The 25,717-nt window shown below is 35.5% G+C and overlaps 2 protein-coding genes across 21 annotated transcripts in view; both read left to right on the forward strand.

Annotated features, from left to right (window-relative positions):
• The window catches only part of LOC110826374 (callose synthase 3-like), a 43,745-nt gene extending 34,466 nt beyond the window's left edge, over positions 1–9,279 (forward strand). For 5 of the 6 annotated variants that reach the window (XM_088222457.1, XM_088222459.1, XM_088222456.1 and 2 more), the window contains 4 exons: positions 1,905–2,042; positions 2,154–2,230; positions 2,305–2,392; positions 8,673–9,279. In XM_088222457.1, the coding sequence (XP_088078583.1) occupies positions 1,905–2,042; positions 2,154–2,230; positions 2,305–2,392; positions 8,673–8,798 (429 nt within the window). In that variant the 3' untranslated portion in view covers positions 8,799–9,279. Of the gene's footprint in view, positions 1–1,904; positions 2,043–2,153; positions 2,231–2,304; positions 2,393–8,143; positions 8,347–8,672 lie in introns of those variants that run through there. The other variant, XM_088222458.1, reaches the window with a different exon arrangement.
• A 3,158-nt stretch (positions 9,280–12,437) lies between these two features.
• Positions 12,438–25,717, forward strand: part of LOC110808131 (callose synthase 3-like) — a 59,860-nt gene continuing 46,580 nt past the window's right edge. For 2 of the 15 annotated variants that reach the window (XM_088206526.1, XM_088206524.1), the window contains exons 1-2: positions 12,446–12,608; positions 21,324–21,663. In XM_088206526.1, the coding sequence (XP_088062652.1) occupies positions 21,534–21,663 (130 nt within the window). In that variant the 5' untranslated portion in view covers positions 12,446–12,608; positions 21,324–21,533. Of the gene's footprint in view, positions 12,655–20,464; positions 20,698–20,792; positions 20,822–21,323; positions 21,664–25,717 lie in introns of those variants that run through there. The other 13 variants (XM_088206518.1, XM_088206520.1, XM_088206521.1 and 10 more) reach the window with 13 other exon arrangements.

Raw genomic sequence — 25,717 nt, forward strand, 5'->3', positions numbered from 1 at the left:
CAGAATTTTTTTTTCTAGTTTTAGGTGATTGATATATTTTTACATGTTATGGAGTTCTTTATATGTTTATATATGGGCAATATGTATGGAATAAATTCAGTAAAGCAATTTTCAAAGTTGACCAAAGTTTAGGAAGATAAGATTAGGTAGTTGTAGCAGTTATTCATAAGCAGTATACAGTTTATGTAGACTGTTTTTGGCAGTTTTTAGGGATAGTTTTGGCAGTTGCACTTTCTAACAAGAATAGAAAATTTTCCTTAATTGCCGTTCAACAAATCCCTAATTCTACTCTAAGAAAAGTATGAAAGGAATTTTTAAAATGTTGAATGCTTATTTACTTGAAAAAGATTGTAGGGTTCTCTCTTAACGAATCTGTAAATGTAGGAAAACTCAAACATACTTAAATGTTTCTATAGATTTTCATGTTAGTTGTCCCATAATTAGATCCATTAGTAGGAATCATAACATCTAGATTGGGCCCGAATAAGGTTTAAATTTGCTGGAGGCTGTGGGTTATGTAGGATGGGCTCAATTTTGTTGTTTAGCCTAAAAAATACTGTTTTTTTTCCTTCAGAGCCCAGGCCAGAGGTTGCTGCCTCCTTAGAGCTCCTCTGGGATATATTTAGCTGATTCAGCTCGTGGGCCCACCTCACTGTTCTCCTTCCTTCTTGGTCTACATTGACTTCCAGTGTGTGAGTTTTTAGTTCCACAAAATCTTCCCCAGAATCTATTCTCTGCATGTCCAGCATGAATCTTCGCCACCCAGCCCTTTTCTTGCCCCTGCCTGTGATGTGCCTTCCTTTAGTTTCATGCTCTGCGTATCAATCAGTACAACTGCTGCCTCTTTCCGTCCCCTGTTATCTCTTCCTATTGGAAAACAGACCCTATATGTGTGATGATCCCCTTCACATCTTGACAATAACAGGAAGCGATCCCCAATTTAACAAGCAAGCATCCGCTAGTCACCCTATATGCTGGAACATAAATGATCCCCTTAGCCTGAGTAGTCTTTATGCATTTGAGAAACTATTCAGATTCCAACCAGTTAGGTGCAATCTCTCTAACCTAATCCCTTACCTTCTCTTCAATCCTTACCCTTTCAGAGTCACATTCCACTTGCTCACGAAGAAGAGCTTTGATTCTAATGAAAAATGTTCTTTGTTCTACTCATGAGGCTTATACTAACCTAAATAAATAGCTGAAAAATGGAATGATCACCCCTGCCAAAGCTTTTTTTTACCATCTAGCTTTATCCTTATTTGTAAGATGCCAATCTAGATACTCAAGAAAAGATCGTGAATCTGGATAAATGAAAAAGGCATGATTTAAGACCTATTTTTAGGTCCAGTCTGTGAGAACCGTTGTTCCTAGTGGGACGGGATTTTCTTTGATATTTATAATCATTATCAGAATGAGTTTAGCTGGTATGGGTTTAATTTTCACCTAAGCTACTGTTGATATTGGTTGACAAAGAGACAAACTGGAATGTAGATTAGAGATGATGGTGCCAATGCCTATGGTCCTGTAGTGTGGACAAGTTTCTGAACTGAATCCATACAGTCCAAACATGCCAAACAATCTAGTCCATAACTGCCATGCTGCATCACACTGCAGAAAAACATGGTTGCGCAGCTAGGCCTGCACCTACACATAATGCAAACATCTGGTGAAGGAGCACAACTTAGTCTACGTATTTGCAACATGTCATTAGTATTGAGCCGGTTGAGAGTCCTAGTCCATGTATGCTTACTATATCTGTCTTTCGTTTCTTGTGGTGAGTCCTGATTAACATTTCCTCTAGTCCGTTCTTGGATACCCACTATTATCTGTCTCCCAGTAAATTCTTCTGTGCTATATTTACCTTATTGGACATCTAAGCAGTTTTTATTCTTTGTTAACTGCAGATTGGATTTGAACTTTATGGTATACTGGTTGGAAATGTTAGTCCCTTGACAGGAGAGACTATGAGGCCAGCTTATGTAGCAGGTGAAGAGGCTTTTTCAAGGGAAGTCATTGCACCTGTCTATGAAGTGATTGCAAGGGTATTGGATGCAATTTCTTGACTTTCAATGACTTTTTGGTTTTCTCTTATTTTTGTTGAATAAAATTTTTTTCAATTATATATCTAATTGAAAAAAATTGTTTATTGACAGGAGGCTACAAAGAGCAAAAGAGGAAAATTAAAGGATTCACAGCAGAGGAATTATGATGTCCTAAATCAATACTTCTGGTATTGGACAATCTTACTTATTCTGCATTGTACATATTGTCCCGATTGATATTTTCATACCTGTTTAATTGCAGGTCTGCTGATTGTTTTCGGTTAGGTTGGCCAATGCGTCTGGATGTCTTCCATGTGTCTTTTGTGCAGCTTCCTTCTAAGAGAAATGCGGTAAGAAATTATTGCCAATGTCAAGAACCCTATATACTTTCTTAAACATCTTCATTTTCCTCATAATGTCTGGTGCATCACTATGCATCCTTATGAATAATGGCTTAAGGGGAAACCTTTTCTCCTTTATACATACCTATGAACAATATACTATTTCCATCTATGGATAAAACCTCCTGTTTTGATTTCATGACTACAATACACCCACTAAATTGATAAAATCCAACATTGTCCCGTTTGATATTATTCAAGAATAGAGGTTATTCCTTCTCTCTTTGGTTCTCTCCCTTTACCTAGGGGTGGCAAAACATGGATTGTGCTTAAAGGTCATAGACTATTATCTCTAATTCTTACGTGACTCATTTAGTAAGCAGGTCATGATTTATAAATCAATACAAAACTTGTTTAGAAATGGACCAACATTTCTAGACCCGCTTAAACTGTTTGTCATAAAATTTCAAATGGTTAACAAATCAAAAATTTGAATTAACTTGTTTAACTTATTAAATTGATATTTATTTTAATACATATGGTAAATGTTCAATTACGTGTGTTGTAGATATTGTGAAAGAATGAACGTGTATATTTCATTGAATATTAGAGCCTTATATATATAAGTGAATAGTAACAATATAAGAAAATAGTAACAATATAAGAAAATAGTACTAATTACAAATATACTCCAATATAACCCTTATATACACTTCTTAATGCTCCTCCCTAAGTTGGTAAATGGATATTATTCATTCCCAGCTTGGCAATAATCGGCTGAGATACAGGATTTACTTAATCCTTTGCTTAGTACATAAGCAAATTGCAAAGTGACGGGCATGCATGGAGTGTGTATCAACCCATTATTCAACTTCTTTTTATGGAATATCTATTTATTTTCATGTGTTTAATTTTGTCATGTTGTATTGGATTGTGAAATATACTAATTACTGATTTATTGTCGCAGTAGAGTCTCATTGGTCTATCTTATTGAATCTTCAAGTCTTTGAAAATCATCTTCAATTATAGAAACTCATGCATCCATTGGGTTATAGTCTTGAACTCTGACGCTACACTAGATCGGGTTACCACATTCTGCTTGTTACTTCTCCAAGTCACTAGTTTCCCTCAGAGAAATGTACAATATCTAAAAGTTAATCTCCTGTCAACTAGTAATCTTGCATAGTTCTCATTAGTGTATGTTTCAAGAAGTAATCAATTGTTTCTTTTGAACATAATTTCTACTTCGGAGTACCTTTAAAGTAGTGAAGTATTCTATAGTCGACTTGTAGGTGCATTTCTTTGGGCCTGTGCATGAACTGGTTCACTACACTAGATGCATATGTAATGTCTTGCCTGGCATGTGATGAGTATATCAATTTTTCCATTAGTCTCTAGTACATTTCTCTATCCACATCTAGGTCTTCTTTTATCAATCCCAGTTTACATTGGGATCAATAGATTCAGCCCTTGTCTTCATCCAGATTTTTATTCAATCTCATGAGCAATTAGAAGATTTTTTTTCTTTTTATTTTTTTTGGTACCGTTTTGCATCATCTGGACAACTTCAAGCAAGTTCCTCAAATATGTCAAGTTATCGCTAGTGATGAGTAAACATACCGTAGTACTAGGTTACAGATAGATCTCCTTGTCACAGATTGTGGAGGTTAGATTCAACTACAAAAATTTCTAATGAGTTTTTTGCTCGATTAGAATTCTTTAACTGCTCCCAAATTTCGTGTGTTGTTCCTGTATAACAAGAAATTCTTACTTTAACAGCGTGGTTGTGTTTAGTTAAAACCAAGAAAGATTTGTCAATTTAATATTTTTTTAAGTGATTATTTCAAAAAATATATATATATTTTTATGACTGATTACTCTTCATTTTCAGATTTCAAATGTTTAAAAATTTTCACAATTCTAGCATATTGCTTTGTAAAGAGGGTGTAAAAATAATATCATTAAAAAATTGTTAGGAATTAATCTAAACCGCCAAAAAAAAGTGTTGAATGGAGAAAAACAATACCGGCCTACTTTGTCAAAACTGGCTCAAAAAGTCATAATAGAGCATTATTTTATAAAGTTGAGTCATAGATCACGGCAGAAGCATTTGACATGGTTGTTTGATCTGAGAAAGAAAGAAAGAGAGGAGAGAAGAAGAGAGGAAAAGAAGAGAAACAGAGAGGGTAAACTGATAAGATTTCTTATTTCCTTTGTTGATGGATAAAACCATAGAAATGGAGCCTTTTAAAGGCTTAAACAAACAGTGTCTACAGTGAGGATCACGCAGCCATTTCAACCATAGCGACGGCCGTGGGATGGTGACAGCAGGATGGTGGTAAGTAAGATAAAAGAAACTCAACCTTAAATGTTCACACAAAAAGACATTTTTGCTCCTTTTTTGAATTTTTTTTCTTTTTACCCTTTTTATCCTGATACACTCTTCTTGAGCCTCAACCTTGTCCTCAAGGTTGATTTGTGAAAACTTTTTCTTCAAGAGCCCCTTCTATAACAATTTCCTCCAAGGCCATTATTTTTTTACTTTAAAAGCAGTATCCTAGGAAGCAACAATCTCTACACTTGTAGTGAGCAGTTGTTGCTCTTTTAGATTCCATCTCTTTCCCGCTTACTTGGAACGATTGTTCATAATTTTTTATTTCAGATTATTCCAAAAATTGGAAAATTTTACCAGAAAAATATGAACTTTAAGATATTTCTATCATAAATTGTTCCTAGAGCAAAGCTTGTTCAAAGGCTTAGTTGAGCAAGTGCAGGTTAAACAGTCTTAACATTAGGTGCAGTTTTGGTTTAAGCTTGCTGATAAAATTAGAATAGAAATAAAAAATTTCTCGGAAAGAGTTTGATATTCATCAATGCGCGTAATTGTTTAAAACGTTTTGATCTTCCATGACTATTTTGATATCCGTCAGCTTGTTAAAGTTTTCAGCAAAATTTTGTCATAAGGCACTCCCAAATCTTCATCAGAGTTCCTCTAGAAAGAAATGTTTTTCAAGCTGTTCCATTTTTGCCAACAATCTCTGGTACCAAATGTCTGCTACATCACCCAAAAAAAAGTGAACCAACCTGTACCTTTTGTCTTTTAGTGTTTCGTGCACCAAAAAGTATGTATCGCATCTCCGAATTTAGGTACAGGGATTATTTCAATCAATATGTGAAATTTCCATCTTTGGTAGGTTGGGCAGTTGACCAAAGAGAGGTGAATCAGTTTGATTCATGGTGAAACTGGGGGTTCAATTTGATTCAGAAAGTAGACCGGTTTGGTTCGGACCAATTCGGTCTAGGCCGGTTGGCTTCGGACCAGTTTGGTCTGGGTCGATTTGGTCTGGACCATTAATTTGATTTCTTAAACTGGTAAAACCAGCTTTAGGGCTCCCTTGAACCCCCAAATCCCATTTTCCCTTTTCTTCTTCCTCATACATGAAGGAGGTGGCATGATCGCCCTTTGTCCGTCTGGTACAATTGCTGTTTGGTTCATCAGGCTCGGCATCCCATGGCGTAGTGCACTATCGTGAATTGTCTCCTTGTGTTTGAAAGGAGGCGACTGGATTCCTTGCAGCCCAACCAGGGTGGCTGTCACCTTGAACATCAGGCGTGGCTTCTCCTGATGCGATGCCCCACCACGTATCAACTCCACCAGATACTTAAATTGTTGCTGCTTTCGTTTTTTTTTTTGTTCTTGCGAACTTCAGCCATGAATTCTGAGAGCTGCTGGTCCAACTCTTTCACTGTTAGCTCTGGCGGTTCTGCCGTGACTACCATTTTTCCCTTGGATTGAGTGCGCAAAGCAACCCCGATGCATCAGTTGGCCAACTCTAATGGCTTTGAGACCATTTCATCAGAAGCCTTTGACATGGCTGTCTGATCTAAGAAAGAAGGAAAGAGAGAAGAGAAAAGAGAGAAGCAGAGAGGAAGATAAGAGAAACAGAGAGGGTAAACTGAGAAATAATTCTTATTTCTTTCTTTAATGGATAAAATCATAGAAAGTAGAGTTTTTTATAGGCTTAAACAGTGTCTGGAATGGGGATCACGCAGCCGTTTTGGTTATAGTAGCAGCCATGGGATGATGACAGCAGGATGATGGTAAATAAGATACTATCTTATTAGAAGCCTTTGACATGGCTATCGGATCTAAAAAAGAAAGAAAGAGAGAAGAGAGAAGAAGAGAGGAAGAGAAGAGAAACATAAAGGGTAAACTGAGTAGTAATTTTTATTTCTTTCTTTAATGGATAAAGTCATAGAAAATAGAGCTTTTTATAGGCTTAAACAATGTCTGCAACGGGGATCATGTTGACGTTTTGGCTATAGCGGCAGCCATGAGATGGTGACAGCAGGATGATGGTAAGTAAGATAAAAGAAACCCTAATCCTAAATGCACACAAAAAGACTTTTTTGCCCATTTTTGAAATTGTCCCCTTTTACCTTTTATATCCTGACAATCACGCGTACGTGAGGCTCACACAGCCTCCTAGCGAGCATTTGGTAATCGATTCAACTAGAGGTGGGGACTATAGGTAGGAGGTCTTTGTGAGACATGGTTATGAGGAAGTACATATTCAGAGAGCCAACAACTTGGAGAATTTGCATCAGTGAGTGGTGCATTTTTGGAAGGAAAATCCTCAGAGGAATTTCCCAGCGGGGTTTCGAGGCTTTGCTAATTGGGGTTTCCTGAGGTCATGGTAGGGGTGGTGTCACTGACAAGCAATGGCTGTTGGGTGCTCTATTGGCAGTTCTTTCTGTGTGAGCTTTTCTTTTTCCCCCGTATGGATTCAGGCTTGGTTTGTTATAGAATTTTGGGAATTTAGAGGTGTGAAATTTTTTAGCTTAGGTACCACCTAATGTAGGATAAATTATGATTAACCTTCCTACTTACAGATTTAAGACCAAAAACCTATATATCAGACTTGAGAGTCTTTTAGACATTATATTTAAAAAAGTTTAAGTATCTTATTTAAGAATTTAATTGCATCACATAGTTAAAGTGCTTAGAAATTTTTGAAGTATGTTATTAAGTAACTTAATGGTGATCTCAGTGAGATTATAAGGGTAATTATATGAGTGTCAAGTAGTTTTTAAGTAGAATTAGATCAAGAAATACTAAGACTAATATGATTAGAAATATTACCTAAATAAGGTAGGAAATATTAATTCCAATAAAAGATTATATATAGTACTAGTAATACAAATAAGAAAAGTAAAATACTAATGAGAATATAATTCTGAAGTAACTGAAGTTATAATAATAGACTCTTAAAATAACATATTAGTTACATATTTAATAAAATTATGATTTCTAATTGATTTAAGCGATTTAGAGTTAATCTATTAAGCATCACTGCGTGTCTACATGTTATGTAAACAGATCATGTCAAATTCTAACAGCCTTACCCTTTACCTAACGAGCTCGTTTCTTCCAAAAATGTTATCTTTCTCACTCAGCTCCTATATCAATCGTCATTGTCTCTGTATCTCAAATTTTTTTTTTTCCGAATTATCATCATTCATTTGTTATGTTGTCGTGCAATCTTTTCCCCACTAATTTTTGTTAGTTTCATATCAGATTTTTGTTAGTTTGTATGTGGTGGATTGATATCCCATAAGCTAATTACCTTTTAACATTTACTACTTTTCTTTAAAATAATGGTAGTTTTGAATGTGTTAATTAGGAATTATCAGTAACTTTATTGTATAGAAATTGAGAATGATTTTTATATGTTGTTCTATTGCGTGAATGAAAAATAGGTAATGCCTCGACGAATTCCGGTCAGTTTAAGGTGGCTATTTTGTGCAAAGGGGCGCTACATGCCAGATAATTAATGTCATGTGTCATCTTTTTCAATTTTCTGTCAATATGATCTGTGATTTATGATTTGTGTGATAATTCAAAAACACGATTCAACAAGCTCTATGCTTGATATTTGTGGATATATGTGATTTCTTTCTAAGATATCTTTCACGATGTGCTTGAATCCTGTATGCAGGGACAGAGAACCAAAGACCCAATTCTCTTCTTAATTTATCACTATTTGTAAATAATTTGAAAGAAGGTTTTCTAAAACGATAAAAAGTTTCTATATATGGTTTTATTCGTGGATAGACGCTTCTGATTTCTTTCTAAGATACGTTGAATGATGTGGTTTGCTGTTTGTAAGGACAGTGAACTAATTACCAAAAAATTTTTTCCTTAATTTCTCATTGGATTTGCAAATAATTCTAAACCACTACATGTTATAGGAAAAAAGTGATTTTTGTATGTAATTGTTTTGGACAGATACCGATGATTTGTCCCCAGTATATGATGCATGATGTGCTTGAGTCTTTTATGCAAACTCCATGTACCAATTATCCCAATCTATCAGATATCTTTTCTTCTCTCAATATCTCTTTTTTGATCTAGTGACAATATTAAACCAAAGTTTGTTAGATTGAACGACAGGCTCCATGGGGCATTTATGGATAGATACATGTTATTTCTCTTTAGGATATGCTACAAGAGGTGTTTGAGCTTTATATGAAAGGACACTGAGCCTATTAAACGATCTTTAGGACTTTGTTTCTTTCACTCTGTTCTTGTGATTTATCAAATAATGCCAAAGGAAAGTTTGTTAGCTTAACAAAAGTTTCTATATATCGTACTTATGAATATGTAGTTGTGATTTCTCTATAAGATGTCACGAAAAGGTAGAAAGTGTGTGCTTGCATGCAAGGACATTAAATGTATTATCTGATTTTTCGGTTTATTCTCTCAAATCCTCTCATTTGAATCACTAATAGTTCCAAATGTATGGATTTTTAGATTGAACAATTTCTTTGTGGTATATGTACATTGGATTTGTATGAGAGTTCTTTTATTGAAGAACAATGAATCAGTTACCAAATATTGTCCTTTTCAATCAGTTCTTCTCATTTGGTATGTGTTGAGAGATTTGGCAATTAATGTCTGGGAGATTTGGAAATTAGTTCCAATAGATTAATTGGTAAATTTGTTGAGAGATTTTGAGATTAAATATATACATATTCTATAGATATCCTTTCATCCCTTCATATTAATTGGTAGATTTCATGTTTTACGTTCGATCTTTCCTATAAAAGAAAATAATGTAAAGCTTTTCAGTTGAATTCTGAATTATTGAATTCAACACGATATCAACCTTCGATTACTTTCGAAATGTAAACAAAAACTTTTTGTACTTGCAATGACTATCATAACTAACAGAAAAGACAAAAAAAAAATTTTAATCATGTGTAATATTATGTTTGAGTATGTACTTAAAGTCTAAATGATCTTATTCTCATTTAATGTAGATAATAATAATTCGGTTTGATGGAGACAACATCAAAAATATGTGATCTGGAATGTTGAAAACTTCATGATAATAAAAGAAATTAGCTTTAGTTGCGTGTCCTATCCCATATAATGGAACTTTGAACTTTAAGGACACGTCAATTTTAAATTTATGGTTAACCTTAACATCCGGTCAAATGAGATAAGGTAATGATAATAGTACCATTTAGTATATTAAAAATGTTTATGTCAAGACTTTGAATCTATTCAATGATTATGAATGAAAATCAATGAAAATTCTAACTGTTATAAAAGGTGATAAAAGGCAATCATATCTTCACATTCGATAAGTTTGATTAACCAATGGGATAAATCAATGGCAAACACCTTTGTCATCACTTAGAGAAGTTTTTCCATAAACTTCTGAGGAGAGAAAATTTACAAAGTATAATCAGAATAGAGAGTGTCGATACCTTGATTGATAATCTAGTTTTGGCTACAAGTGATGTTATTACGATAATAACTCAATTTATAATGAAAGAATGAATTCACAAGGATTTTGTACGACAATTACGAAGTAATCTTAATACTTTATTTAATGCTCAAAATTAGTTTCTTTGATGAAATATTTGAGAGTTTTTTATAATCCTTATATTTCATTACGTCTACAAAATTATTTATTTTATTTTTAAAATTTAATTCTTTTAATTATAGATTCAAGTATTCTCAGTTATTTTTATACTTTGTTTTATTTTCAAAGTTTATTGGTGAATACATGTCAAGCTAGCTAACCGAAAAAGTAGCAAACCAAGCAATGGTGGACCAACTTCTTGCACTATCAATTTATCATCTTGTATGCCTAATGTTTCTCATGCGCAATCAGGTTATAATCTTAATACTTTATTTTATTTTCAAAAATTAGTTTTTTGGATTATAAATTTGAGTGTTTGCAATCATATTACTAAGTTTTTCTTACCTTTTAACATATATTTTCCTTATTTTGGTAATAAAAATAAACAAATAAAATTATTGATGGCAGTTTATCACTAATAAAAACTCATAAAATTCTCAAAAAACGTAGATCTTAAGTATACTTTGTATAGTCTTAAATTAGTACGTAATCTTTTATCTATAAATAAATTATAAAAATTTTAATATCGTATTATTTTTTTAAAATTGTATTATCTATTTCAAGACTGGAACTATGATAAGATGATTGGGTGGTGCTATAATGAAAGATGATCGTAGTGTTATGATGACAACTTCTCAAGTAGTAAACCAACCCAAGTTTTAGTGGTTAATGTTCAATTTCTTTTATGAAGCAATAATATTTTGGCATTTAGATTAGGCTATCATAGTTTTTTTTTTTTCATACACTAAAGTTCAATTCTAACTTTATTTCATAATTTATGGTTTTTGATTATAGCTTTTCGCAACAATTTCAACAATGCTAAAGCACTTTACATGCAAACAAGAAAAATTATTACTTTTATTTAATAATTGAAAAGTAATGAAAGTTAAAATTTATTTTTAATATTTATAAATATAAAATTAGATTTTATGACGTTCGAGAAATTATTTTTACTTTTGAAAAAATTAATAATTTTATTCGTTATTAAATTTCTTATCTAACTAGAGTCCAAACCTCGATTTCTTCTTATACCAACAACTTTTATCTTCTTTCTCAAACTAACCTTCAAATCCAACAATCATCTTCCTTATTAAATAGTATTTATTGATTTAAAATTAGATTAAAATGGACCGAACTAATCTCCATTCAGTCTGATCCAGTTTGAGACCAATAATATCGATTAAGTGTTAGAAAAGAATTAGAACAAAACAATTTTTTTAATGTTTTAATTGAAAAATATTATACATACATACATGTTAATTATATGAATATATTATAACATATCATATTATACAAGAAACATATATATGAAATACATATATAAAAGATTTATATGATAATGTACATAAAACATATATTATGTACATATAAATAATACATATATAAATATAAAACTATTGTGAACATGTATTATATCTTTTATTTATGTGAACATGTATTTTATATTTACACTCGGCATATGAAATATATGTAATACATACATACACTACAACTATTAATGGTCTGAGAATGACGACGGAGAGAAGGGGGAAGGATGATGGAGAAAGAAGAGAGAGAGAGAGAGAGAGAGAGAGAGAGAGATGAGTGAGAATAAAGAAACTAGATGTGATGGAAAAAGTTGGACGTTAAATGTCGCGGTGGCCTGTGCGATCGTGCATCTGCGTGAAGAAGATTGAAGAACAGGAAGTGGTAGGCGAGTGGCCAGTTCTTCGGCTGTAAAGACCTGAGAAAACCCTAAGATAAATTGTGCAAAATAACATTTGATTTCATTGAAGAGGATCTGCATGAAGAAGATTCAAGAGGCTTGAATTGTAAACTAAACATTTAGTTTGATTATAAAATTAAAATTAAGATAAATTGTGCAAAATAACTTGAGGTACATTGGTCAGAATGCACGTAGTGACCATTGAAATACAATTTTTATAGTCTCAGTCGCACGCCTTTGCTCTCTTTTGTTCACGCCTGAGTACGCGAGCTCGGGATAAGCGACAAGGATGACAGGTTCAATTATAATATTGAACGAGGAGCTAATAAATTTAAGTTTGGTGTTGACAATTCAACAGTTCAAGATCTCTATATTATACTGTAATAAAAATAAATATGATATTAACTATTTTTTTAATAATTAAATTAGTATAAGATATCATTTGAATAATTTGGGTTTTTCAGTAAAGCAAGTTTTGTTTTTATACGAGACTTGATTGTCTCTTCTTGGTCAACGTATGAGGAATTCGTTGGCAGCTTTCAGATCTGCCGTGGCCATAGGAGCACGTTGACGACGACGGAGCAAGGTATGTTGCAGGAGCGGAGTATTGCTTTGTTCCTTTTGGTTTCGAGGTTTGTGTCTCTTGGGCTTATGCTTTCAAGTATATTCAGTATCTTCCTGCATAATTGGGTTCGAGCAAGTGAAACTAAGAATAATTACCAGAGGGAACCAAAATTTTTCTCTAGTAAATGTCTCTCTTTCACTATGAAATTAGTGAAATAAGATATTCTCTGGACAACATTAATTAGGTTTTCCAATAGGGTTTAATTTAAAGGACTTGGGCGTTTTAACTATATAGCTAATGATTTAAGGTATTTACATCAGATTAGATTACTTTCTTCTTTGTTGGAAAGTTGATGACTATGTTACGCTAGAAGGTTTAACAGAGAGATATATACAGAACACAGAGAAAGAAACGCACAGATAGGGACTGTCGAAAACATGGTTTTGTTCAGGCTTGATTTCTCTTCAATACATTCAAGGTATTTATACTTGTTATTCTAACTGAATTGGTTCTAAATCAACAACTTTGGGTTTATTTCTTTGGATTACAGCTTTTTAATGGTAATATTACCCTTTTTTTGATAAAGTAATATTACCGTTTTACACATATCAAACTTCCTTCACCCGGGTTCTCTTGTCCTCAAGGTAAAATTGAGTAAATTTCTGGTGCATTCAGAGAGCATTTTACTGATGTTGCCTGAGTTCCATCCGACCACTTATTGAGGACCTGAAGAAGTGGTTCATTGTATCTTTTGATAAGTACTCTGGCCAAAGTATCTAAAGGTTGTCTACCTTCATTGTCGGGTACAATTGGAGTTTCTTGGATAAGTGACTTTTGATGAGTACTCAGTCCAGAGTATCTAAAGGTTGTCTGTGTTCATTGTTGGATACACACAATTGGATTTTCTTGGAGCTGAACATCTACTGGTGCTTTTTTCATTTTGAGATACATGAAAATTGGGATGAATTTGACTTCCTCAAGGAAGTTTTGACTTGACACCCACTTTTCCAACTTTATGTAAGACAATGAAAGGACTCGTGTACAAAATATTCAGCTTTTAATTAGTTATTTGGCGATGGATAATTATCTGTAAGGTTGAAGTTTGGTCCCCATTTTGGAATTCCCTTTCAACTGATGTTGCTCTACAAGCTGCTTCATGCAATGTTGAGCCCTGAAAGGTGAAACTTAAGCATTATAAGGACAGCCTCTAGGTCATGTGGAAAAATGTCAATACTGTGAAATTGAATCTCTTAGGACATAGAGGATATGATTGGAAGAGTGTATCCATAGAGAGCCTCAAAGGGAGTGGTTTAATGACTGTTTGAAAATTGGTATTATGGAAAAAATAAGCCAACTGCAACCAGTTTGTCCAAGTAGCGAGATGAATGACACATTCATAGTAGGTACGTTCCCAAGTAGGGATGGGCACGGGGCGCATATGGGGCGCGGGTATGTCTTTCTTCATAACTGCCCTGTTTAAAAATGTATGTATCTATACCGGCCCCATACTCGAGGCGGGTAATAAACTCTTTACCCGTCACCTGCTCCACGGGTAAATACTTTTACCCGCCACCTGCCCTAATTACCAACATTAATCCGTTTTGTCATTCATCTGACCCACCCGCCCTAGACCCTAAAATGCACTTTATTTACTCATTTTGTTCTTAATATTTTTCTAAAATAGTAAGTAAATAACTAAAACCTAATTAAAAATATTAAACATTAATAAAATAAAAAATATTTAAAATAATATTGTAACATAATTAGAACTCAATAGTAGATATAAAATAATATTATAAAAATACAACATTTACATATATTAAGCTAACTGAACTATTCATTACTCGTCAAATTAAAGATTTTGAGTATTATTTAAAATTTATTTTTATGTTTAAAAATTTAATAAATAATTAATGTAAATAGTTACAAATAAATTATCCATTATATATATTATCATATTAATTTTTTTGAATGTAAAAGGTGAAAGTGTAATAAAGAATCAAAGGTACCAAAGGAATACCGCTCATGTATGAGATATTTACTAGTTTGTCAAAGTATGAACTATATATCCAAAATCCACCAGCATATAAATGTCATGATCCAGTAAAAGAGACCCAAAATAATGATACCACCTGTCCCTTAATTTATAAGTTTTTTCCACTCCATCAAAAGTCCTATTATTTCTCTCTTTCCATATTACCCAAAAAATAATAAAAAGAATGAGTTTAACAAATTTTTTTTTTACACAAGCTTTTCCCAAGCCCATATCTCACTGTTGACAGACCCTACAATGACCCAAGAAATCCCTAGCAAACCATACACCATAGACCGCAAACTGGATACCCCCGGACACCAAAGAAGTATGTGGTTACAAGATTGTATTGCATTCCTGCACAAGTAGCATCTGTTCACCCAGGTTTTGCCTCTCTTCATCAGTTTATCAATAGTCAAAATACATTCTCTACCTGCTTCCCAAGCAAAAAAAGAAACAAAATTTTATGTGGTGCTTTAGTCTTTCATACTTGCTTGGCTGGGATCCCCCTAGTGGTCAAATAGTTATACAATGATCTCACTGTAAATAAGTCATTCAATTTCTAGACAAGCTGGTCCCCATTCGGATTCAGTTGAACATTAGTCAGGAGCTGTAGTAAGGCTTCATATTCCTCCACCTTCTAGTTATTCAGATTTTTGGTCACACTAACCAACCACTCTCTTCTGGAGTAATCACCCCCAGCTGCGTTTGTCACCAACAAGTTCTTCAAATGAGCAATGGTGAATATTTGTTGGAATTGGTACTTTAAGCGACCCTCCCCCAACCAATTATCATGCCAAAATAGAATCTTATCCCCTCTACCATACATTATCATATTAATTTATTTTAATACCAAAAATTTTCATAAGAGATGAGAATTAATAATATAAATTAATAATTCTACGTATATACATATTTAAAATGTAATTATATATATATATATATATATATATATATAAAGGGCATGAGCAAGGTGGTGGGGAGGGTATATTATCAAATCCATACCTAACCTATACCTGTTTCAGGTTTTTAACTTTTTCCTGTGTCCGCTCTATTACCCATCAATTGCAAATTTTCACCAGCCCCATTTGGGGACAGATTGGGGCGGATTAGTGGGTAACCTTCCTTGGTCCCCGTCTCAATTTTCAACTACCAATTGACTATTTTGATTTGTCTATTCTTTTGTGGATGGTAAGCCATAGAAATTGCTAAGCAAACTTCCTGTAGACAGAACATGTCCTGCCAAAAGGTGCTAAAGAAGATAGTGTGTCTGTCACTTATAATATTCTCTGGAAAACCATGTAATCTAAGATGGTTTCATGAAGAGTTGAGCTATTGCTGAGGTTGAATAGAGATGTGCTAAAAAATTGAAATGAGCATATGTGATTAGTCAATCCACAACAACCCAAAGAACTTCATTTCCTTGAGACTGAGGCAAACTTTCGATGAAATCGATGGAAATACTTGACCAATGTGTATTAGGAATAGGTAAGAGTAAGTTGTAGAAGTGGCTAAGCAAACTTTCTGTACACGAAATATGTCCTATCAAAGGTGCGAAGGAAGATGGTGTTCTGTCATTTATAATCTCCTCCAGAAAACCATGTAAATTTGAAAATGTTTTTCATGAATAGGGATGTGCTAACGAATTGAAATGAGCATATTTGATTAGTTGATCCATGGTAATCCAAAGAACTTCATTTCCTTGAGACTTAGGTAGACTTTCGATGAAATCCATTGAAATACTTGACCAAGGTGCATTAGGAATGGGTAAGTAATAACCTTAGCTATGGAGAAAGGTTTGCCTTCCACCTTTGGTAAACATCACAAGTGTAGATGAATTTTCGAACATCTCTTTTCATACCCTTCCAAAGAAATAACGTTGTCAGATGTTTAGAAGTTAGCATACACCTGAATGACCTACACTTGAAGTTTCATGAAACTCTTTTGAACTTTGTTTTTTTTGAAGTCAGTGTTGAACCCTATTACTAGTTGTCCTTTCATTCTCAAGCATCCATCTTTGCGCGCATATGGTAAATCTGTTTGTTCTCCCCTTTGAAGCTGCTTGATTAGATCTTGGATAGAAGGGTCTGCTTACCAGCTTTGCTGAATATAATTCAACAAAGTGGGGTTTATCAACGAAGCTTGGATCCCCTGCAGGCTTCCTACATGATGCATCTGCTATGAGAGTCTCTCCTTTTTTTTTAATAATGAATTTCTTTCATCTCCATGAGCTTAGAAGGCCATTTAAGCTTGCACGTAGTTGCCATCTAGGTTGCTCTGCTCAGAACTGATCCTTGAGTGTCTATTTTACCTGTATTGGATTGAGATCTTCTGGGACTTGGATCCTGGATGCTAGAGCAAGCTGATGGGCCTTGTGGAGACCCAAGCCCACAAGTCAGAACCTCTTTGTTGCTCTAAAAAATTTAACTTTTGTGTGTTGACTTTGGAGCTCATATCACTGTTCTATTTCCTTCTCGATTGATTGATATTAATAAAGGTTAATTTAGACTCAGCTGACTAGTTTCCACTAATCTTCACTTCAAATCTTCCAATTCTGATTCCAGAGCAGATTATAGGGCATGGTCTTTGCTGATTTGAACATTGAACTCGGTAGCCTGTCATCTTCTTCCAACAACCTCCTTCGACCCTCAGCTTCGCCTGCTGTAGGCGATTCTTGGAATAAATTGCCTATCATTTTTCCTGAGTAGCCCCTATTCTGAGTCTCTCTTGCTTTGCTGTTCCATTCTCTTAATACGATCCTTCTTTCCTATATGTTTGGGACTTTGAAAGGTGTCCCACATCAACCAGAGGCTGAAGAATGCCAACCATTCTCCTCCACCCAGAACCTCCTGTGCCCTTTGAAATGCAGATCTCATTTTTGAGTTGTGCTCCCTTGAATTTCATGATTGACAAAAGCTGCCCCCTGAATTCCTTTAGATTTCTGCCAAAACATAACCGTCAACCACTATGCTCACCAGATTGTACAGATGGCCCTCGTTGACCTCTATGGCCAGACAGTTGCAGTTGGATCACAAACACTTGGCAATTTCGTTTTTCCTCTATTTGCACCGCCCTGTCTCCCCTTTGGCTCCTCCTACTTTAGTCAGCAAAAGAACTTCCTTCCAACCGAAAATTCAATCTTGTTCCTTCACGAGGACCCCATACTCACAGAATTCTAGACACTATGGTAACTTTATCTAATATAGACATTGTGTCATTATTGAATTGAGAAAAAGAATCTTGGAGAAACATTATATCTCAGTTTCTCAGGTACCTTTTTGGTTAAACAGTGGATTTTATCGATAGATTACTAAATAGATTCTTAACATTACAAAACTAAATACTACTGAGAATAAAATCTTAAGATCACTAAAAATACGATAATAGACTCCTAAATAGTATAATAGTTTAAGCATAACCAGTTTTTGCATCACCATTCTTGTATGTTTTAGGTGTCTTAGTTTCCTTCGCTACTTCATTGACAATAAGAGAAGCATATGAGTTTACTTACCACCTGTATAAGCACTTTGGTTCAAGAAATAGTAAGATCCGAACCCTCAATCTCAGAGATAATACCTTCTTGAAAATGTTGTAGACATTGGTCACTAAATTGATGTTGCAAAAAAATGAGAAATTTTTTTAGAACTATCATTCTTAATCACCAGAGTATCGAATGTAGCCTTCATGGTTTTGCTAATAATTCAATTGAGATAAAATTCCTTAAATACCTTATAAAATTAGTTTTATGCTATCTCAATAGGTCTGAAGGAAAAGTAGGAGTCATCTGAGTTAGACCAAGGTCCCAAATGACCTTCTTTAATTCATCCTTATGGAGAGGTGTCTCTAGCCAACAAGCTGTTTCTGCACCAATAGGATTCTAGTCAATACCTTCCAACAATGGTCCATCATTATTATTCTCACGGTACACCCAAGGCCCATATTGTTGTTAGTTCCTCTTTTCAAGGTTTTCTTGGAAAGTTTAAGTGCCCTCAAAGGTGAATGTGTTTGCCTGGATTAGTATTTGAAAGTTCAACACTAATAACATATTGCAAGTTTGAAGACCAAATTGCAGTTTGTCCTCAGATATTTACGTAATGTGCTTTGTTGGGGGGGGGAGAGGGAGATCGATTTGTTTTTACAGTGTTAACTTGGTTGGTCAGAGTGGATGCAGCTGGTTGGGTTGTTTTGCTTGTCTTGGGTCACTACCCCAGACATGGAGTGTTGTATGAGTTTGTATATACATGGGAGGGGATTCGAAAGGAGGCCAAACCCTTGTGGAGAGGGATAATTTTTGCAAGATTATTAGCCTTATGGCTTGAAAAGAATAGGCGAATCTTTAATGATCACTCTTTGCCTTATCAAGGCCTAGGAAAAATGACTGCTTTTTTGGGCGCACTATGGGGAAAAGCTCATGGATGTTTTTTAGATATTGTTCTCTCGGTGTTACATAGGATTTGGGAGGTAATAATCTTTCAATGTATTGGGATTCAGAGAGTATACTCCTCTACTTGGTCTTTTGTATTTTGTGTTTTCCTTTTGGTTTTTCAATTATTCTTGTTGAACTTTAGAGGAGGATGTCTTATTTTCTACATATATAATTTTTGTCTTCTTAATAATTCTTATATTTTTGTTAAAAAATCATCCTCATCATACAACATTCAATACAAATTGATAATCTTCCTTCCATTAGAAGTAGGATCGTGCACAAGAGAAATCGTTCTCTAACTCGAAATCCTTGATATAGATCAAGATCTAGGGCCAATTGTTGATATCTAATTCCTTTTATAACTATTTACGAAGGATGTGTTTGGAATAAACGAAATATTTTTTTGTGTGGAATTCATCTAAAATTACACATTTATTTTAACTAGGAGTGAAAAATCTATTAAAAGGAGTAAAAATTGATACTATGTGGAGTTTCAAGTTGAATCAAGATAATGAATTATAAATTCTGTCAAAACTAATAGAATTAAAAATGTAGTGCCTAAATTCCACTTAAAATATTTACAGTATATGGAATAGGTTGTCTCAGTTCCATTTGAAACCCTCAAAATTTTTGAATGAGTTATATCAATTCTTCTTGAAATTCTGCAAGAGGTCAATGTATGATTCCGTCCCCCGAATGATTCTTAGGAGTGGAAGTCAACCTCCGACCAGTAAATTTTATTACCCATCGGACAAGATTCTTTCTTATTATCTTTGCGGGACTGACTTTGATAGTGGGAAGGTGGAAGGGAAAGAGCTTTCTAGATCACTATTTAGGAAGGGGAAGGAAGCCACTTCTTAGAGATCCACAACTTATTTTAGTTCATCTTTCCGAACCATTCTAGTGTTCCATTCAAGCTCAAGGATCAACTTCGAATCAAACAGATCAAACTGATTTTCTAACTCTGGATAGGTGGTCAATGAAATGCTCAAGTCCAAGCTCATTATCTCATTTGGAAGGGAATGGTGTCTAGTCAACCAACCTCCTCTTAGAAAAGGTAGGACGGGATTCGTTCTGTGTGCTTTTGCCTTCGGGCTTGGCACGGAACTGTTGTTTCGAATGCAAAGAGAGCAGTGGCCCGTACGGGTTCATAATTTTAGATGAGATTTTCACTATTTCCTAATTATATTTAGTATGAATTTTTAAATGAGTTCCATAAATAAAATTCATTGTTTCAGGCTTAGTCTAAAGGTCGTTAGTTTTCCTTGCGTACATTGATATTCTTGCTTTGTAGCTTATTTCTGCATAGTTATGAGGCAAAAGATAAGTAATTGAAGTTACAACTATTTGCTTTTATTAGGAGAAGATGTTTGAAAAGTTGCAGTTTCTTTGACCCAGATCTCTTTATTTCTTTAACAGGAATAGAAGGAAAAGTTATCAAGGATGAAGAAAATACAAGACAAGGAGATTAGGTATCCTATTGCGAAACAAAGAAAAACAAGAAAAGAAAAAAGAGAGACTAGCTAAGACATTAGAAAGAATAGCCAGGTAGTCAATGTACAAAATTGAAAGAGAAGTAGCATTAAAACAGCCCTTATCCTTAGCCCAAGAAGAAGCCAATAATTGAACTTCATCCGAAATAATCATAAAAGGTGAAATAATTAAACTTCACATAATTTTTCTTCTAATTGTATCTGTTTTAATTATCCATTATAATATCTCTGTTTCTCTTTGTTGCTTGCCGCAGATGTCTAATTTAGCACCAGTGATTAGTTGGTGAGCACATACTACATAGTTGCATGAGTTTCCTACTTACATCTTTTCATTTTTCTTTTGTATTTCGAATCATACTACTTGGTACATCTGGATATCTATCCTTCTGGCTTTTTTGATGTCTTTGTTGCTTCTTTCTTATTTCTCTTTCTATTAATTCTATTCTTCTATTTCTTTGCTTGTTTATGATGAATAGTCAAATGTGGCCAGGTCTGAGTGTTAATGCTTTCTGAAATCAGGCATTTTTGTTTATCTTGTAATTTTCTTTTACTCTTGGGTGTCAGCATGCTTCTCTACTTTTCCTTTTTCCTGCATTGTTTTGCTGGTCCTTTATGGCGTGTCTGGTTTTTTCTTTCCTTACATTCACCAGCTTGGTATTGCCCTTTGCTCTTTTCCTTGAGAAAAAATCCTCTTTCCCTTTGACATCTATTTGTTCTGTGCTTTGATTCAAATAAATGTGAACCGTGGTTTATTGTACAATCTTTTTCTTTTCTGGGTGTTGCAGGGAAACAAAGTGCTAGAACTTTTGAGAGTTTATTGAGTCAGAAGAGCAGATGTTATCATCAATAAGGGGCTCCCATCAACTGAGTGCTTAATTGATATTTTGATAGACTTGTAAAGATTTTGTATACGGATTGCAACTGTTTGGTGCTTTGTTAATATTAGTCATATTTTCACTTAATAAAAAGGGCCTCCCAGTCAGCAAAAGCCAGAGATGGATAAGGTAGACCATCTTGAAGAGTCTTTTGACTGCGAGATAATGCCTCCTTCGTTGGTTGAGCTTGCTCCTATTCTTCGTGTTGTGAATGAAGTTGAGAAGAGCAGCCCAAAAGTTGCTCATCTTTGTAAGTTCTGCTAACTCCATCTGTTTCTGTTGTTAAAAATCTGGTTGATTTAATGGAGTTTGTAGGTCATTTATTAAAGGTTATATTTCCTCTGGTTTGCCATGTACTGGAAATATAGATTCACCTTGAACTTTTAAATATGTATCCATAAGCACACAACAGCATGTACGAGAGTCATAATTTGCTGGGTATCTTTTGCCATTCTTCTTCCCAACCGGATTGATGGTGCATAATTGAAGTTTGATGGCATACCTAGTTTCATGAAGTTCGTTTTCCCTTATGACTTTGCTTTCAATTTGTTAAGTTATGGTCAATACCAAGAGTTGGAACCTATATTCTACACTGGTTGATGGCAATAGTAAATTGTCTAAAAAACTTATCATCATTAAGGTCTGTTAATTGAATTATGGTGTGATCACGAGTTGCATCTTTTTGAGATTATCTCGGGTTTGTGCATTAACCTTAGGAAGGTGACCTCGTAGGTATTAATTCAAGATTTAGGATGTGTGGCTCTTATTGCTTCTGTAGATATAATGTCTTGGTGTTTCCCTTGGGGAATTCTCAAGCTACTTCTTTTGGGATCTTGTTGTTTTATAAGATCTTTAAGCGCTCATACTATTGGAAGAGTGCCTCCCTCTCCGATAGGGATGGGGTTTAGGAATAGGGTCTTATCTAATTTTATTTGTTTAGTATCTCTCTGTACTTCCTTTCTCATTTTAAAACACATAGAGGTAAGGCTGATAAAATTGAGGGGATGGTGGGATCTTTCCTTGGCCAGGTTTGAGTGAGTTCGAATTTAGTAAGGTGGGAGAGATGTTGAAACAAGGAGGGTGGAGATTTTTTGGCAAGTTTTGCCAGCAAGAGGAGCTTTTGGTGAAGCCGTAGTTCTATGGAATGAGGATACACTTAAATGCAACGAGGTGATCAATGAGGTTTCTATTTCATCTCAATTTGAAAATAGTAAAAATGGATGGAAATGGTTGTTTACATGGATTTACAGTAGGAGAGAAGGTAGAGAGAGACCAATGCTATGGACGGATATAAGATTTCAGTTGGCGGCCCAAACTGGATGGGTTACAATTCAGTGAATTAGATGAGATGAGCCGTCTTTCTCTGGAGAGCGAACTTACCGAAGAGGAGATCTTAGGAGCCCTCAGACACAATAAAAAGCTCCTGAGTTAGATGGTTTCAGTATGAGTTTTATCCAAGAGTTCTGGCACACTATGAGGGACAATATTCTAGAGGTGTTCAAGGAGATGCATGATTTGAGATTCTTTGTGAAGTTCTTCCTTCTTGGTACTTATTCTAAAGTGGAAGGGACACAAATATGAAAGATTTTATACCAATAAATTTGGTTAGGTGCACTTACAAACTCATTTCTAAAGTTTTAGTCAAGAGAATGTCCAAGGTGTTGGGGAAAGTAATTGGGGAATGTTAGTATGCTTTCGTGGAGGATAGGCAAATATTGGACATTGTGCTGGTGGCAAATGAAGTGATGGATGATTTACTACACCAGAAAGAGGGAGGGGGTTCTATGCAAGATATGGAGAAGATTTATGATCATGTAAATTGGGATTTTGTGGACTATATTCTGGAAAGGATGAGATTTGGGGACAAGTTGCAAGAATAAACTAAAACCCGCATTACCAACACTTCGTTTGCAGTTATGGTGAATGGAGGTGATCCACTTTCACCTCTGCTATTCATCATTGTGATGGAAGTGCTGAATAGGGTGTTGGAGCTATCTAGAGGAGTGAAAGTGGGGGCAAACAAACATATGGAGGAGTAACTCACATTTTCTTCACTGATGACACCTTGATTTTCTGTGAACCGAATGAGAGGCTGATGCTCAACCTCAGATGTATTCTGCTGTGTTATCAAGTGGTATTGGGGTTTAACATCAACTTGACCAAGCCTAAGATGGTGAGACTGGATAGCAGGAGAGATGAAACAAGATTGGCAAGTGTGTCAGATTGTACGACAATAGAATTACCTATTAAATATTTGGAATTACCATTGGGGTCAAGTTATAAAGATGAGAAGATGTGGGGTCCAATGATTGAAAAATTTGAAAGAAGATTAGCAGGATGGAAGAAGAATCTTTTATCTAAAGGTATAAGGTTGAGTCTTGTTAAGAGTATGTTGGCTGACCTGCCTATCTACTATATATCTCTTATGACAATCCTTGTTAAAGTGGCAAAGAAATTGGAGTCTATTTAATACAGGTTCCTCTGGGGCGATTCAGAGGATAGGAGGAAGTACTTTTTGGTGAAGTGGGGAGAGATAAAAAAACTTAAGTCACATGGGGATCTGGAGTTGAGATATTTTGTGAAGATGAATTTTGCTCTACATGGTAAATGGCTATGAAGATTCATGAAGGAGAATGGTAAACTGTGGTGAAGAGTGATTGAAACTAAATTTAGGACTATGGATAGAGGATGGTTTTCAAGAGTGACGAATGGGCCTCATGGGGTGGGTGGGGATGTTGAGGAAATTTAGCAGGGATAGACAAAGATTTCACAGTGAAGTCCTACTACAATCACTTGGTAAAGCTGTAGCCAAGGAACACATGTCTCTGTTCAAGTAGATATAGAAGATGAATGCTCCTCTCATAATTGTTATTTTCTTTACATGGGAAACGGGACGAGAGTTTATATTGACTATCAACAAACTGATGAAAAGAGGAAGAATTATGGTGAATGACTGCTATCTATGTGAGAGAGAAGCGAAATCTTGTAATCACATTCTATTGTGGTGTCCAACTATGTATAAATTATGGACTATGGTTTATGAGTTATTAGGGATTAGTTGGGTTATAGTTGGTTCAATTAGAGATAAAATTTGAGCTTGGGAGGGAATTACTAAGGGGAAAAAAATTGTGGGTCTCATTTCTCTTACTGTAATAACTGAAAAAAAAAAAAAAAGAAAAAGGGAGGGAAAGGAAAGAAAGAAAAAAAAAAGAGAAAACAGAGAAGGAAGAGGACGGAGAGGAAAAATGGAAAAAAAAAAAAGGAAAAGAGAAAGCAGAGAAGAGAGAGAGCGGGGGAGGGAAAAGAAGGTTCGAGAAAGAGAGAGAGAGAGGAGTCGAAGCGGAGAGGAACGAGAAGGGAGAGAACAGGGAGGAAAAAGAAAAAGAAAAGAGAAAGCAGAGAAGAGAGAGAGCGAGGAGGGAAAAGAAGGTTCGAGAAAGAGAGGGAGAGGAGCCGAAGCGGAGAGGAACGAGAAGGGAGAGATCAGAAGAAAGAGGACGGCGACGGTGCGATTAGCGAGAGGAAGGAAGATGGAAATGGGAGGTACGGTAAATTTTAAGTTTCCTTTTAGTGGATGTGGATTTGAAAACTTGTCGTAGGTGGAGGAGTTGGTATGAGTGGGAGTGGAGGTGTGCGGAGGAGACCGCGGAAGGAGGAAGAAGAAGAAGTGTGGCGTGGGAGAGAGGCCTGTGAGGGAGAGGTGAGATCGTGTGTGAGCGGGGGGCGCATGGGGGAGATTAGGCCGTGAGAGGAGAGGAAGGAAGGAGTGCGGTGTGTGTGAGTGTGGTATGTGAGGGAGAGGAGATGTGGTGTGTGAGCGGGGGCGTATGGAGGAGGCTGGGTCGCGGGTGGAGAGAAATGAAGGAGTATGGTGTGTGTGAGTGCGGTCAGTAAGGGAGAGGAGATGTTGTGCGTGAACGGGAGCGTATGGAGGAGGCTAGCCCGCGGGAGGAGGGAAGGGAAGGGAAGGAGTGCGGTGTGTGTGAGTGCGGGTTATGAGGGAGAGGAGCTGATGAGTGTGAATGGAGGCGTATGGAGGGGGGGCCGCGGGAGGAGAGAAAGGGAGATGTGTAGTGTGTGATTGAGGTTCGTGAGAGGGAGGGGATGTTGTGTGAGCACGAATGGAGGTTTGCGGAGGGGACCACGGGAGGAGAGAGAGATGATTTCGGGATTTGAGAGTGGAATATCTAGAGTAGGCCGTGGAGGGGGAGAGAAGAAGAGATTTGGCGAGTGAGGTGGATATGGTAAGGGAGGTAGTAGTGTGTGTGGATGTAGAAGATTTAGGAGGAGAAAAGGGAGGCTGT

The sequence above is a fragment of the Carica papaya genome, chromosome 6, assembly GCF_054855325.1.
Source record: "Carica papaya isolate Zhongbai chromosome 6, ASM5485532v1, whole genome shotgun sequence".
NCBI classification, from domain to species: domain Eukaryota; kingdom Viridiplantae; phylum Streptophyta; class Magnoliopsida; order Brassicales; family Caricaceae; genus Carica; species Carica papaya.